Source organism: Tripterygium wilfordii, chromosome 4 (assembly GCF_013401445.1).
Source record: "Tripterygium wilfordii isolate XIE 37 chromosome 4, ASM1340144v1, whole genome shotgun sequence".
NCBI lineage: Eukaryota > Viridiplantae > Streptophyta > Magnoliopsida > Celastrales > Celastraceae > Tripterygium > Tripterygium wilfordii.
This window is the reverse complement of record NC_052235.1, coordinates 8,452,536-8,467,606: the sequence shown is the minus strand read 5'-3', so window position 1 is coordinate 8,467,606 and position 15,071 is coordinate 8,452,536. Positions and strand designations below refer to the sequence as shown.

The window sequence follows — 15,071 nt, the reverse complement described above, 5'->3', positions numbered from 1 at the left end:
AATATGTAGGATACTGTAAGTTCAATGCTTTGGAAACAAAAATAAAAAATACCTTCATAAATTAATATTTTACTAATTAATGTAAAAACTAATAAATTATTAATTTATCGATTAAATAATATCACGATTAATTAATAAATTTTTATTGTCCCATTGGTATTAATTTATTGAGGTTTAACTTTATATACAAATAATAGTCATTGATTCCATACAAGCAAGAATGGAAATAAATCAAAACTAAAAATAGTAGGCAAATTATGATAATGCCATAATCCAATGGATCTTTCCTGGGATTATATCCTATATATATATAGTTAGTTTCCTTATCATCGCCAATTCACATTTTATAGTATTAATTTATATACATAAATATATAGCCAAGCCTAGCGAGCAATCTCACTATCATTTAACAATGGTGAATTTCCTCTCCATTTTCTCTTTTGCTTGTGCTATGGCGCTCTCATTCATAGATGCCTACAATGGTAGTGGATTTAGTGTCGAACTAGTCCACCGGGACTCGCCCGATTCTCCTTTCTACAATCCATCGGAATCTCAAACGAAAAGGTTGACTAACGCCATACAACGTTCTCTCAATCGAGTCAATCACTTTACCAAAAATTCAGCCTCAATAAAAAATGGAGCACAACCTCCAATTATCCCCAACAATGGTGAATACTTAATGAACATATCGATCGGTACTCCGCCTTTTGGACTTCTAGCGATAGTAGATACTGGAAGTGACCTTATGTGGATACAATGCAAGCCTTGCACGAATTGTTACAAGCAAATCGACCCTCTTTTCGATCCCAAATCGTCTACGACCTATCGAAAAGTCTCTTGTAAATCAGAGAGATGTCAATCGTTGGACAACACCTCTTGCGATGATGACGGGACGTGCCGGTATATGATCTCATACGCTGATAAGTCGCACTCAATTGGGCATGTAGCAAATGAGACACTAAGCATGGCTACCGGTTCCAAAACTGGCAGCGGCCTTGTGTCGTTTCCTGGATTCACATTTGGATGCGGACATGACAATGCGGGGTCATTCAACGAGAAAGGTACAGGAATAGTTGGTCTCGGAGCTAGTTCTGTTTCATTGATTTCCCAACTCGATACCTCGATTTCCGGAAAGTTTTCATATTGTTTGGTGCCATTTTCGGAGAGGAAAAGCTCAAGCAAGCTAAGGTTTGGCAGCGAGGCGGTTGTTTCCGGTGCGAAATCAGTGTCTACTCCATTAAGTAGAAACATTTTTCATCCAGTTTTCTACTATTTGACCCTTGAAGCCATTACTATTGGAGATAAGAGACTAAAGGTTAATGGGAGTTCTTCAAGTACTGGTGATGATCCGGGCAACATTATCATTGATTCAGGGACTACATTGACACTATTGCCTTCAAATGTCTACGCAAAGATGGAATCACAAGTGGCTAAGAGCATTGAAGCAAAACCAGTTAAAGATCCAAGTGGAATATTGAGTCTATGTTACAATTCTACAGCTCAATTCAAGGCTCCCTCCATGACAATGCATTTCAGTAATGCAGATTTGAAGCTCAATGATTACAACACATTCGTCGAGGTCGCGGAGGGAGTTGTGTGCTTGGCGTTTGGAGCAAACGATGATTTAGCGATATATGGGAACATAGCGCAGGCTGGATTCTTGGTTGGTTATGACCTTGGAAAGAAGACTCTTACCTTCTTGCCTACCGATTGTTCCAAATCTTGAATTTAATTTCTAGTGATTCATAATTGCATTACAAGTAATAAGTATATTTCATTGTCTTTTCATTTTTCAATGTGTATGCAAATTATAAAAAATTAATTTATCAAGATATTCTTTACTTTTTTTCCAAAATATTGAACTTACAGCATCCGACATATATATTGATATCTTTGACAATCGTTGATATCTCTTATTGATATATATTGACAATATATTTGATTGATATATCTTTGACATCTACGATTGATAACTGTGACAAAAGTTGTCATGGATATCTATCCATTTTTGCAACAAACTAAAATTATGTTATACAAAGGCCTCTTAATTGAGTCATGTATATATATAATTTTGACGTTTAAGTATATTAGTAATTTATATATCAAGTGGACAAAGTGTGACCTATGTGTTTTTTTACGTTTAAATGTATTACCTTATAAATTTAGCGAATTATTAATTTACCACATTAGCCCCAAGTCAGGACCGATCAAAAATATTATTTAATCGAGATTATTAATTTATCGAGGTTATACTGTATTACTCCCTACCATCCAATCCAAGGTTTCTCTTTTTGTGAGTTCACCACGAATCTTTAATTTTTAAAAACTAAAATGATGTTGAAAACAATTGAAATTGATGATCATTGTGGTAGCTCTGCTTATATTTCTCCTGGACTCACTTTATGGTGGGCGAATCAATATAATCGGATGATAGCAGCAAAGAAATCACAAGATCAACAACAACAACATAATATTGTGATCATAGATTAATATTCAATTAAACTTTCCGATTACATGGTAAAAAAAAAAACACAATTTGTGTTTAAAATTTGCATAGGTTTACATCCCAATAGTGGATGTGTCACTTTGTGGTTCAATTACTAGGTTTGTGGACCCCTACACTTACATCAATCAAGGGGCAATATCTATACGCTTAATTGTCAATCCGGCAAAATACTCCCACTTCGGCTCAGCTATCGGATGACACGTTAGAAAGAATCCGTTTATTGGCGCATGACCATAGCTGATCCTCCCACCATTGACAGAATTCATAGAAGATTCAAATATTAACTTCCCCTTTCAAAGTTTCTTCCGAACGGTCTGCTTGAATGTCCTTCAGAGCGAGAAGGTTCAATTTCCGCTCATCCTGTCATGTGATGAATTGTTTTTTCCCAAGACCATCCATTCCAATACAATTTTAAATATGATCCCCGTAGCGCATCGACGCCATTGGTGAACTCATGTACGTCCCTCCTGATATTTGTGCTCGGAAGAGAACTTCTTGTTTAAGGCTTTTTAATTGTGAAAAGTGAGACCAAAAGCGGGGTGAGAAGCTAACAAGAAAGAATAAATGGAAGAAATATTGCAGAAGAAGAACGATTGAGGGATACGATAGAAAGACCAAGATTTATAGCAAAAGCAAAAATGGGAGGTGATGGATTGAGCCAATATGATCCTACATTAGTGGTTAGAAAGACAAGCTAATTGAGAAGCCATGGATTCAGTCAAGCGAAATAAAAGGATCAAGATTGCTTATAAGATAATTGATCCCACATGTGTATCATGATATACAAACTTTTATATATATATATATATATATATATATATTTCAATACTTAATTAGTTTCAACTACGATATATATACAGATGTGAGTTGCAATTAATTACAAGCATGCATTATAATTATCAATAACATGTAATATTGTGATTAGATTATATTCAATAAACAAGAAGAAAAAAAGACATGATTTATGTGTTTAAAATATGCATAGTTTTATATTAATTTTTAATTCTCAATGACACAGTAATTTATACTTTTTTATTATAACATTTTGAGATTTGACTCAAATCAAATAAATTTTTTTGATGAAGAACATTAAATTAACAACCCTAGCCCAGGAGAATTTGATTCTATACATGAAGAGCAAATTATTTACAAATGGAAAGGGTTTTGATGAGATTTTGATTACAAATAAATTCAGTGGATTATTATAGGATGAACATTATATGCATCCCATTTTTAACTAAGTACACCCCTCTAGTGTATTTTTAAAGGATTAATAAGGTATATTTAGTTAAAAATGGGGTGCATATAGTGTTCATCTTATTATAATAGCAAAGGCATTTAGGGTTTATATAAATGGAATTGAATTAATTTTTATTTTCCAATTTTCCTTTAAACTCTTTAGTAGAATCAATCAAGTAATGATCATTCTGATATCACTTCTAGAATTTATTTTCCACTTGATTTTAATCAAATATTATCCAAAAAAGATTGAAGATCACATGGATGAATCAGAATTTAATGACCAACGAGAGATGGCTCGGTTGACAATCGGTTAGGTTAAACATATGTGTGAAGGTTCGATTCAAATACAAAACATATTTTTCAATGGTATTTAAAAAAAATAGGAATTTAATGTAAAAACAAAAACAAAAAACACTACTAATAATTTATTATAACATATTCAAAACCTTAAATACCAAAGAACAAATCATAATAACATTAATTGCATGAACTATGATCATGCTTTGCTACAATCAGTAGGCTTAAATGAGAGACTATGTTCCTCAACATCATACCCTACCAAGAAGTTCATTTGAGCCAAATTTCCAAAAATTGAGAGACTATCACTTGAGTGAAAAGCTAAGCACACAACACCTTCAGCAACCATAACAAAAGTGTTCAAGCTGCTCAACTTCACATCTGCATCAGTGAAATGTACTGTGATATCAGGAACATTGAAATCGGAACCGGACTCAGCCTCGTAGCAGAGATTCAGAGTCCCCGATGGATCGTTAGTCTGTTTCGCGTCGATCTTGCTAGACACTGCTGATTCAAAACTGGAGTAGAAATCCTGTGGCAACAATGTCAATGTAGTGCCTGAATCAATGATAATGTTACCCTCACCGTCCCCGCCCGAAGAACCATTGAAGTCTATTCTCTCATCTGCAACACTAATTGCTTCCAATTTAAGAAAATAGAATGTATCCATTCCTCCTCCTCCTGAAACCAATGGAGTAGAGACTGTACCAGGACCAGAAACAACAGCATTGTTTCCAAATTTCAACTTGCTTGTACTATTCGAATCGGAGTTCGAGATTGGCAATAAACAGTAAGAAAATTTGCCAGAACCAATTTGAGAGACTAGTGAAACTGCACCACCTCCAAGTCCAACAATCCCTGAAGTATTGCCTTGGTAGATCAATTCATTGTTGTGTCCACATCCGAAGGTGCTGTTTGGGAGCGCGACGGGGCGGCCATCTGTACTGGACCCTAAAGTGATTGTTTCAACTGCAAGATTGCCATTACTGTTGGAACTATCACCATATCTAACGTTGTACTGACAAGAACTGCCATCGTCGCTACAAGAAGTGTCGGGGAGAGATTGACATTGATCTGAAGAGCAAGAGATGTCTTTGTAAGTCTTGGAAGACTTCGGATCAAAAATGGGACTAGATTGGTTGAAACATTGAGAGCAAGGCTTGCATTGCGTCCATATAAGGTCACTTCCTGTGTCTGCTATCGCCAGAACTTCAACTGACGGAGTACCTAACCCTAATTTCATGAGATATTCACCGTTGTCCGCGATAATCTCGGACTCAGCAGCATTTGGAGAGTATGATGATGAGGCTGGATTGAATTGCTTAGCTCGATGAAAGGAACGACGAAGAGATTTGGTCAAGCGTTGGGAGGGTGTTTCAGAAGAGTTGTAGAACGGAGATTTTGGTGAGTCACGGTGGATTAGATCGACGGTGAAACCGCCATTGTAAGCCTCTGTGAAGAGACAGAGACTGGACAATGTGAAGACAAAAGCAAAGGAGAAAAGAGAATGAGAGTTATTAACAAAGAGAGCCATAACTCATAAGTGTTTGAAGAAGAATTTGTGATGAATACATGTATGAAGTGATGGTTCGCATATATATATATATATATATATATATATATATATATATATATATATATATATATATATATATAGTTATATGTATATATATTTATATATGATAAAATCTTGGAACAAAATAAATGGAAAAAGGAGTAATCGGTGTGATTATTTCCTTTTAGAGAATGAAGTCATGGGAAATTATATTTGAACACATTGAATTCAAATCAGCTGTACGCATTGACTATTTGAAATATTCTGAATCCCGTTTTAATGATCGATATAAATATAATAAATAATTGAATAATTATTTTCAGTTATTTTCTGATTACAAAATTAAGAAGGATGAATCTGAATCTTGTTTTCAAAGGAATCACAAATATATATTTCTTTAATGTCTACAAACCTTTGTTTTCACATTCATTTGTAATTATGTAGTGGCACTCTGAGCCATTAGTTGGAGTGGTAAGCAATGCGTAGTATTTAGAATGGGAAATTCAACGGTATATTTTTAATTCGAAACAAAAGACAAATTCATTGCTATCGAAAAACGAATGCTTTGAGTTTATATATAGACGGTTTAGAATTGTCATGCATTTTTCCATGTTGAATTTGACATGCTAAATCCTACACATTTACGACTTTTTTCAAAAAAAAATTGGTGCACTAGTCTTCCCTCGGATCCACTTCTTCTAGGATGTACTTGGGTGTTTAGTTTCGCAAGTTCTAGGGGTGTCTTAATGTGGTGTGTTATAGGGTAATGGAGAACTCGTGCTTGGAAATTCTTTAGACCTTAGAACCCATGACTAGATGTTTTGGTGTAATTTCAGAGAACACCCCCAAGTTGGACTGTTTTCACGGGTTATGAATTGTTTTAGATAAAAATGTCCTCACTCAATTAATAACTTCACATTTTTATTAGAACACATTGAATAATGATACATGTGACATTTACTTATTTGTTTGTTTGTGTTGGATTGTTTACAGTTGGCTCTACAACTTTGGCGATTGAAGAAAGGGATTGAACTTGAAAAGAGAGACATATACATGCATTACAAACACAAATTTGAGGACCGTTGGATTTACTTTTTAAAATTCAACAATTCACATTGTGTACAAGACAATAGTTACGCCCACAATTCTCCCAAATATAGACTTATATCGCTAAAAATTCATCATTTAAAACACCCAAAAACAGATCATCAAATACCTCATAACGACAAATCCCGAGTAGCTCAATTGGTTAACTAGGTCATATGTAATCTCAAATCCCGAGTTCAAACCCCATCCCCATTCCTAGATATAAAAATAAATACACATAATAAAACGCTCTAGCACAACCCTGAACCCTCAAGTATATGACAAAATTGACCAGTCGTGGCTCAAGCCTAAAGTCCGGAACCCAACTTCTCTATTTATTCTCTTATTTGAAAAAATACATATACATATACATATACATATACATATACATATATATATATATATATTATTCTATAAATTTAATTGTAGGGTTAGTGAAAATTGGTCCTTTTCAGTAGTCACTGCCTCACTGGTTTGCACTTTGTGAACAATTTCTCCCAAACCACTGAAACAACAAAACTTTGAGAACTACATGCTACTGTGATCCGAATTTTGTCAGAATTATGGAGAAAATACATCAAATAGTGTATCTCAAAAAAAATTTCTAACAAATACAAATGATCGCCATCCCTTTATATCAATTTTGTTCATTTATATCAATTTTGTTCATATCAAGACACCAGGGAAATTGAGAAGTTGACCACTAACAGGCTTTAAATATACAGATAAACAATCATTGATGCGGGTAATGAACGAAAACACTACCAGTGTTAAAGCATGGCCAAAATTACTCTAGAAAGAATTAAAAAAGCTACCTTGGTGGTTCCCCGCTTTCTTCTTATATGTATCATCATGCCATTTCGTTGCCTTGCTGACGAGCAATAGAAGCCGATAGAATGCCAAGATCACGATTTAAAAATGTTAACGCAGACTCACATTCAGAAATTATTCTCGTGACCGAAGAAGGCTCGCCAGCTACTGTTTCAGAGGATCCAACAGCGAGAGCTGCATATGAGTCTCTAAGATTCCTCATGTTCCCAAGGAACTGCAGCAGAATATATACAAGACATTAATTTTTCGTTCAAACTTTATGCTTGTGCTTATTATATGAATGACACAATGTACTCAGTAACCGAAGAAAGGACATTAGTAGCATAGTGTTTTTGGAACCAAGACTGGCATCAAACAACAGAGAGAGCACTTTGAACCACCATGCATTTCAAGCGATCGAATATTTGCAAATAAGAGAAGCACAGCACACATAGGAACCAAATGTTCAAATTAAGAAGCTAAAAATGAAAGCGATCGAACTCAAAAAATATAGTATCCATATTCAGAAGTACAATTCGATCAAACCTGTAATTTATTTAGTTGAAACTCGTAGGATTCTGGTCAAAAAAGATGTGCTGAGAAGGAAAATAAACATGACATTAATGCATACATACCTTCAAAAGCATCTTGTATGCCTCCAACAAACGATTGGCAGCTGGCCCAAATCCATGAAGCTGCGGCACCTCCATCATGTGCGTCCACGGACGAATTTCCTATAAAAGGTGTAACAAGTCAGCTGAGGCACATGCATTTTTTCAATGATCAGCTCATGACATGCATGCTGTGGTATTACAACAAAGCAGCTACCACAAAAAAAATTGAGAATCAATTAAAAGGTAAACAAATTGCAGCTGAGTTCAAATTTGTGTAACATCTGACGCTGTTATTAAATTAGAAATAAAAGAATTAAAATGAAAATTTCTTACAATCCACGGATCTTCCAAGTGGTCAATCATGTCTGGAAATAGATTTGTCAAAGTTGCCGAAATGCTTCATCAGTTCATCATAGTGAGGACATAGATTGGTTTGGCCGTTTAGGTCAAGCAGATCAAGCAAGATGGACAACAAAGATTCTAAGAGAAGAATGAAAAGCAAGAACAGTATTCTAGACCTTTGTGTAAATTGTATTGAATGATCTTGCAGTCTCCAGAAAAGATTCCAAATGAGCCCGTAGTTGAGATTCCACCTCAGTATACTCCTCATCTGGATTGTAACCATGCTAAGAATAGAAAACAGAGATCAGAAAACACACATAACAATGCAATAATAATTCATGACGATGATAATGCAATAGAAATTTGAGTAAGAAAAGATAAATTTGTGAATAAAGCAGGAATAAAACTACAATGGAAGGGATGAAAAAAATACGAAGCGCAAAGTGTGTTTGCTACCCATCAATGACAGAACTTAGGAAACAAAATGGAACTATTGACAAGAAAAGAATAATTTTTTATCTCATTGGACCGATCAAAACAAATTTGGATTAGAAGTTACTAGGTACTAATCCAAGTATAGTCCAATCTCGACAGTTCTCTTGATCAGTAATAAAATACGAAGCAAGAGATCTTGAGAACACTGGTAAGCTATCCCTTAACCCTCTAAACCAAAGACCGATGAAGACTCCAAACACAAACAGTTGCAAAATGATTAAATAAATTGAGCTGAAGCATTTGACAATGGTATCATGTCAACGAGGCCTAGATAAATGATATGCCAATTATATGCATATAATTGTGCATCAATTTACATGAAATCTTGCATTGTTTTAGAGTTGTTTTGGATTAATTCTGCCTAAAAAGTGTTTAATTTTGTAATTCAGGTGTAAGGGCAATCTTGGAAGAAAATGAGCAAATTGGGGAGAAAGGACCAAGAAGTGGAGACATTGAAGAAATCCGATCGATCGGATTTATTCCCGATCGATCGGAATCCACCGAATCAGAAATGAGACAGTGAGAAAATCCGATCGATCGGGAATTCATCCGATCGATCGGCCAGAGCAATCTCGCGATTTTTGAGGCATTTAATTGTCCGAAATTAACCTAAAGTCAAGGAAGGCCAGCTCAAAACGACATAGAAGTGTGAGATAAACGACTCTGGGTTGTGGGGAGTATAAAAGGGATAAGTTGCTAGGTTTTGAGGGGGGTTGGAACTTTGGAGAAATTCTCTCAAGCTTGGACGGCAGCCCTTGGGAGCTCGAGCTGGAATTTCAAGGGTTTCATCTAATTTCTTCTCATTTCTTGTATTAAATGACTGCTAGTATGGATTTCAAGTTGTATTTCGTGATTATGAGGAACTAATCCTCTAACTAGGGGTCCTAATGGAACCCCTTTTTGAATGTTGAATGAACTTGATTGTTAGTCTTTAATCTCTCTTATTATTGTTGATTTTCTATGGAGATACTTATTGCTTTCAAATGCTTGATCACCATTTGAATGATTTTTAGCTTGGGTTGAGACAGGAAGGATAGGCCTAAGGTTGCAAGAATCCATAGAAAACATAAGTTGAATGAACCATAGAAATATAGGTTTATGACTTATGCAATTGTTAAGTGATTTCCATTGATCTTAATGGGTTTACAATGTACTAATCCGAGTGTTAGGAATAACCCGGATTTATATTGAAAACACATTCGATGTATCTAGGAATAGAACATTGAATAGAGTGGGAAATTGATTGTCAACAACTAATTTGAGAATTGAGAGTTAATGAATCAATGGAGTTCAATTGGATGAGAGGTGGTGAAATTAGGAACCCTAGTGCTTAACTTTCTTGGAAATTAATTGTTATTTGTGGTTGGTTGATTGTTAAAATTGTTACTTACTTAGTCATCTTTTAATTACTTGTTAGCATTGCATAAACTATAATCAACAATTCGCATTGCCAATTAGTGTAATAATTATTTGAATCGACTTTAAATTGAAATTGCCAAAATATCCTCGTGGGAACGATACTCTACTCATTCTTTATTACTTGTGCGATTTGTCCGCTTGCGAATAATTTCACAACAATAAACATCACAAAAATAGTTACGAGTGTGAGCCAAGAAATATTGAATGGTGATGTGGGCAGGTTAGAAAAAACTATGAGTCAGATTTTACTTCAAACCAATTCTCCAACCCAGACTATGCAACTAACAAGTGATGACGACTTAACTGCAAACTATGAGTCTGATTTAAATTTCAAACCCACACTTGTACAGTGGCTACTGACTAAGCAACTAGAGTATGAGATTTAACTACAAGTCCATTCTCATAGAAAATAAGTGGGTAAAGGTTCAAGTGACATCTATTCTTACAGTAAACAAAATAGAAGCTATTGAGATAAAGTCTGAAGAGACAGCAAACCTTAGATGCCAAATCATCAACTTTTTGCTGAAGACTGGAGAGTATCTTTGACTGTTCCGCAACCTTTGTCTCCAGCTCAGAAACACCTGGCCTGCAATAAACTTTGATTAAAAAGCAGAATGTTACAACATCTGGTAAAAGTCTCACACAAAAAAAGAAAAAATTAAAAAAAAACTGGTAGAAGTTCACTACATCCATGCATATATTGAATACACGCTTCGAAATAATCATTTCCAGACAGTGAAATGGATTCACACTATAGAAATCTCAAACAAGGATGTTTAGCCAGTGAAGTTTAGTTAAAGTGTCTTTTTATTCTTTGTTGACAAACAGAAGTAAATACAGCTGGAAAAATAGGAAGCAGGACTCTACAACACATTCTTTTACCAATTGAAAATTCATAATCTAGTGCCAAATAGAAATAATGTTAATGCATTTTGGATTACATGATAACCGATACCATAACATACTCAATAAAGAAAGGGATTACTGATACTTGAGATTGGGATTCCATCAATAAGGAAATACCTATCTGGAAGTTTAATGAAAATATTTTCACAAAAGGAATCAAGATGGAAGATATAACGATTTAGGTGGTTGGAGGGGAGACGAGCCATCATTTTGGTATAATTTATATTTGAGTGATGAGATAATGAAATGGTCAGTATGACAGAGGCGGGAAAACAGCTGTAAGAACAGAAGAATTGGGAGAAGAAAATGGAAATGAAGAAAAATACTGTATCATTTTGAAGAATAAATGACAGTTACCAAGCTGCAACAATAAAATTCCACCATAATTTGGCATAAAACTTTACTGATACCAGCAATATAAACAAACAATCAACAGATTTCAAGTGAGAGTATCTAGAACTTTCCTAGTTCATCCAGAAAGGGGCAAGTATAACAAAGAAGTATTTATGTCTCCGATCAGATATTCTGTTATTTCACAATAGATAAACTAAACCGAAAACAGGGAACCATTGCACATGATGAATTCATGAAAGAGAGAAAAATAATCTTACAATGGATATATGGATTGAATTTGCACATCTGCAGGGAAGAGCTTGCACTCCTCTAAGAAAATTATAGCTTGTTTCTCTGCAATAGAATCTATTAACTGTATGTCCTTAGCTACCTGCTCATCGATACTGCAGAAAGAAAAAAAGAAGAAGCTGATTTAAGGTTAAAGGATGCGACGAAAACCAATGAAAAAAATTCCGGCAAGAGTTTAAAGTTTAAACAATAGTCAAGCCAGATCTATAGAATTGAACTACGCATAATAAATACAATTGTCAACGGTATGTAACTTCAACCTCCATGCTGGATTATCAGCATAGATGCTTGCCTCCACGAGGTCTACAATAAGACGAAGCATTTCAGTTCTATCTTCATAACTCCCTCTGCCCTGAACACCAAAACATGGAATTAACTAGAAGAGCAAAGGAAAATTGGCCACAATCATTGATAGCATACAAGGTGCCACAAAACTTACTTGGATTGCTTCTGTATCTATTATAGTTGTAATACCGAGAAACTTAGCAATTTCAGCCAAATCTGTTTAGTGTGAGAACATAATGAAGAAAAAAAATGAAAAATAAAACATATAAAGAACTTAGACGAAGCGAGGTAAACAATAGAAGCTAAAGTCACAATGTTACATTAAGGAAATTGTATTTCCCACATGGTTAAAACCATTTTCATTTTATCATCTTCTTCAATTTATATAACATCACTTTGTACGCATTATTCTGTTACTGGCTTTCTTTTTTCCATTAAACTTGAAAGAAACTGCACATGAGGCTGACAGGCATGTCCATTCAGTTCATTCTTACAGAAATTTTGCACCTCTAATACTTCATTATACTTTTGACAACCAAATTTTCTACCACAAAAGTTTTATCCATGTTTAAATCAATTTCACCGGAAGTGTAGGAAAATGTAATTAAATACAGTTCCATTTAACATAAATGAGTAACGGAAAATTCAACTTTTCAAGCCAAACTATAAGCAATCTGCAGAAGCAGATTATTCATCGAATAGCAAAATGTTGCCTACCCTATACACTACAATGATAGTCGCTTATACACGAGCAAATGAAAAATAAAAAATGCCAGTAAGAATATTTCTTTAAAGAATGATTCAAACTTTCCCGGTCTTTGAAACTCTATGCTTTATTAGTCCAAAAGAACATTGGTAGAAAGAAACAGCATTCTTTGACCGAAGAGGCTTATGGCAATCGTTGCTTTCTTAAAGAAATAATCGATGTCATAAGACCAAATTACTAAATTACTTTCTTCGAAGTAGGACTAGACAGGGCAGTATCACAATGTAGTTTTCAGTTAAAGTTTTCAATGAATTATAAATAAGCCATTGAAATCTTTTCCTCCTAAACTAATGCTATAAGTTTCACAGTGTTCGCAAAGGCTCGCAATATCACAAGCTCATTACATTCCGTGACCAAATCTTTTTAGTTTTATCACTTTCAATCTTTTCTTATCACCATTGAGAAATTAGGGGTACACCAGTGGATGAATTTTTATTTTAACGTAGATAATGAAACATAAGATAATGCTTACTGAATTAATATGAGAAATTACATTGGATACGCGCAGTCTCTTCATCACGGTCATTAGCATCCCCTTGTAAATTCTGTTGTGAAAATGGAGACTTATCACCCAATAGCCTGCAATTTAAAACAAGAAAATTTGAGATAGGGAGACAACATAGAAAACACTAGATGCATTAGAACAACAAATTTAAACTCTTTTCTTCTGCTTTAAAAAATAATAATAATTTTGAAAAAATCTGCAGAAACAAAGCTAAAAAAAATGTCAAAACCATGCTTGATAAGTATATTGGTAAAGCCTCAACATAATTGTATTTCTAAAATCGAATATTTCTTTCTCATTTCCACACATTTTCCCAGCAATCAAACAGGTCAACCCTAAAATCCAAAACTACCACATGAGTGAATGAATGTGTACACAGACGCGCCAACGAGCAAAAAGCCAAGCTTGATAACTATTACAGTAATGAATATAGAGAAATACCGGAAGAACAGCCATTCGAGAAGGGCGTAGCGCTCCATGCCGGCGAAGAGGAGAGACTGAGAGGGGGCGTTGGCTCTTGGGTAGTTCAACATCGCCAACTTCTTTTGTATCTCTTCCATTTGCTTTGCGGCCATTAGATCTACTCCAGCGATCGATCGTCACTTTCGATGATCTGATCAGACTCTCCTTCTCTGATGTCTTCAATGCTTTATGTTCACTATTTTTAATTCAGCAACTGAAGTTTTCTTCCATATCAAATTTCAAATTTGAAAAACTTGAAAGGTCTGTTTGGCCAAAGGGTTAGCTGCAATCCTTGTTCTGCATTAAGTTTATTATATTCGGCTCTAAAAAATATATTGATGTATATACTCGATAAAATTTCTCAAAAAAAAATACTCGACAATTTATGAATATTTCTCCAGTAAGGCAGTAATATTTATTGTACATAACCAAACATCCCCAAGTATCCATAATTACTTTCTATTTTCTTAACCGAAACTTCAAAACATTTTATCGCTTAAAATACATGTTAGATTTAAAAAAAAAATTACTAAAACATTTTTCAACAAGATCCATTGTAGATATTTTTCGTCGTACTTTATTACACTATCTGGAGTAATAAAAACACGACCATTTATTACATTATTTCAACCTCTTACTACATTGTTTCACTCTCTTATTACCAGTGGCGGAGTTGGGATGCATTGTCACCAGGGTCACACTTTCTATAATGATAAACAATTACATACCAAAATAACTTACTAAGCGGACAAAATGATATTAGTTAAAATAACCCAAATAATCAGTTATAAAAACAAACATATTACAATTTGACAAATAACAAATAAAATATTACATATATTAATTTTTTTAAAAAAAAGTGAGTGGGGTCACTTGACCCCACTCTACCGCCTATCTCCGCCACTGCTTATTACATTATCTCGGCCACCTATTACATTATTTTCTCAATGAACTAGACTTCTTTCACATTGTATTTATAGGAGTGTCCAAATTGTCTGTGGCAAGATAAACTCGTTGGAATCGAGCTCATGGTAGTGAGACAAGTTGGAATTTGCTCTCATTGTCGCTGGAAAACAAAAATTCAGCAAAATCCAAGTTGGGGATTTTCTAACGATTTCGACAACTATGCACAAACCTTT

The 15,071-nt window shown here is 34.6% G+C and overlaps 3 protein-coding genes across 3 annotated transcripts; 1 reads left to right on the top strand and 2 right to left on the bottom strand.

Annotated features, from left to right (window-relative positions):
* The first annotated feature begins 412 nt into the window (after positions 1-412).
* Positions 413-1,726, top strand: LOC119996906 (aspartic proteinase CDR1-like). Its single transcript, XM_038843685.1, has one exon. The coding sequence runs from the start codon at positions 413-415 to the stop codon at positions 1,724-1,726; it is 1,314 nt and encodes a 437-aa protein (XP_038699613.1).
* A 2,518-nt stretch (positions 1,727-4,244) lies between these two features.
* Positions 4,245-5,579, bottom strand: LOC119996905 (aspartic proteinase CDR1-like). Its single transcript, XM_038843683.1, has one exon. It carries the CDS (start codon positions 5,577-5,579, stop codon positions 4,245-4,247), a length of 1,335 nt encoding a protein of 444 aa, XP_038699611.1.
* Positions 5,580-7,342: 1,763 nt separating this feature from the next.
* LOC119996416 (AUGMIN subunit 7-like) lies at positions 7,343-14,045 on the bottom strand. Its single transcript, XM_038843040.1, has 9 exons — positions 13,912-14,045; positions 13,459-13,544; positions 12,354-12,415; positions 12,175-12,266; positions 11,884-12,009; positions 10,862-10,952; positions 8,629-8,736; positions 8,132-8,230; positions 7,343-7,731 (listed from the first exon to the last, which is right to left on the bottom strand). Exons 1-9 carry the CDS (start codon positions 14,043-14,045, stop codon positions 7,537-7,539), a joined length of 993 nt encoding a protein of 330 aa, XP_038698968.1. The 3' UTR covers positions 7,343-7,536.
* Between the last annotated feature and the right edge of the window lie 1,026 nt (positions 14,046-15,071).

Bases quoted from the DNA above. Each gene is read 5' to 3' on its own strand.
- LOC119996905 (XM_038843683.1), bottom strand. From the start codon at position 5,579: ATGGCTCTCTTTGTTAATAACTCTCATTCTCTTTTCTCCTTTGCTTTT.
- LOC119996906 (XM_038843685.1), top strand. From the start codon at position 413: ATGGTGAATTTCCTCTCCATTTTCTCTTTTGCTTGTGCTATGGCGCTC.
- LOC119996416 (XM_038843040.1), bottom strand. From the start codon at position 14,045: ATGGCCGCAAAGCAAATGGAAGAGATACAAAAGAAGTTGGCGATGTTG. The intron at 13,545-13,911 runs GTATTTCTCTAT...TTTAAATTGCAG, and splicing joins CTCGAATGGCTGTTCTTCCG to GCTATTGGGTGATAAGTCTC. The intron at 8,231-8,628 runs GTCTAGAATACT...CACCTTTTATAG, and splicing joins TCAATACAATTTACACAAAG to GAAATTCGTCCGTGGACGCA.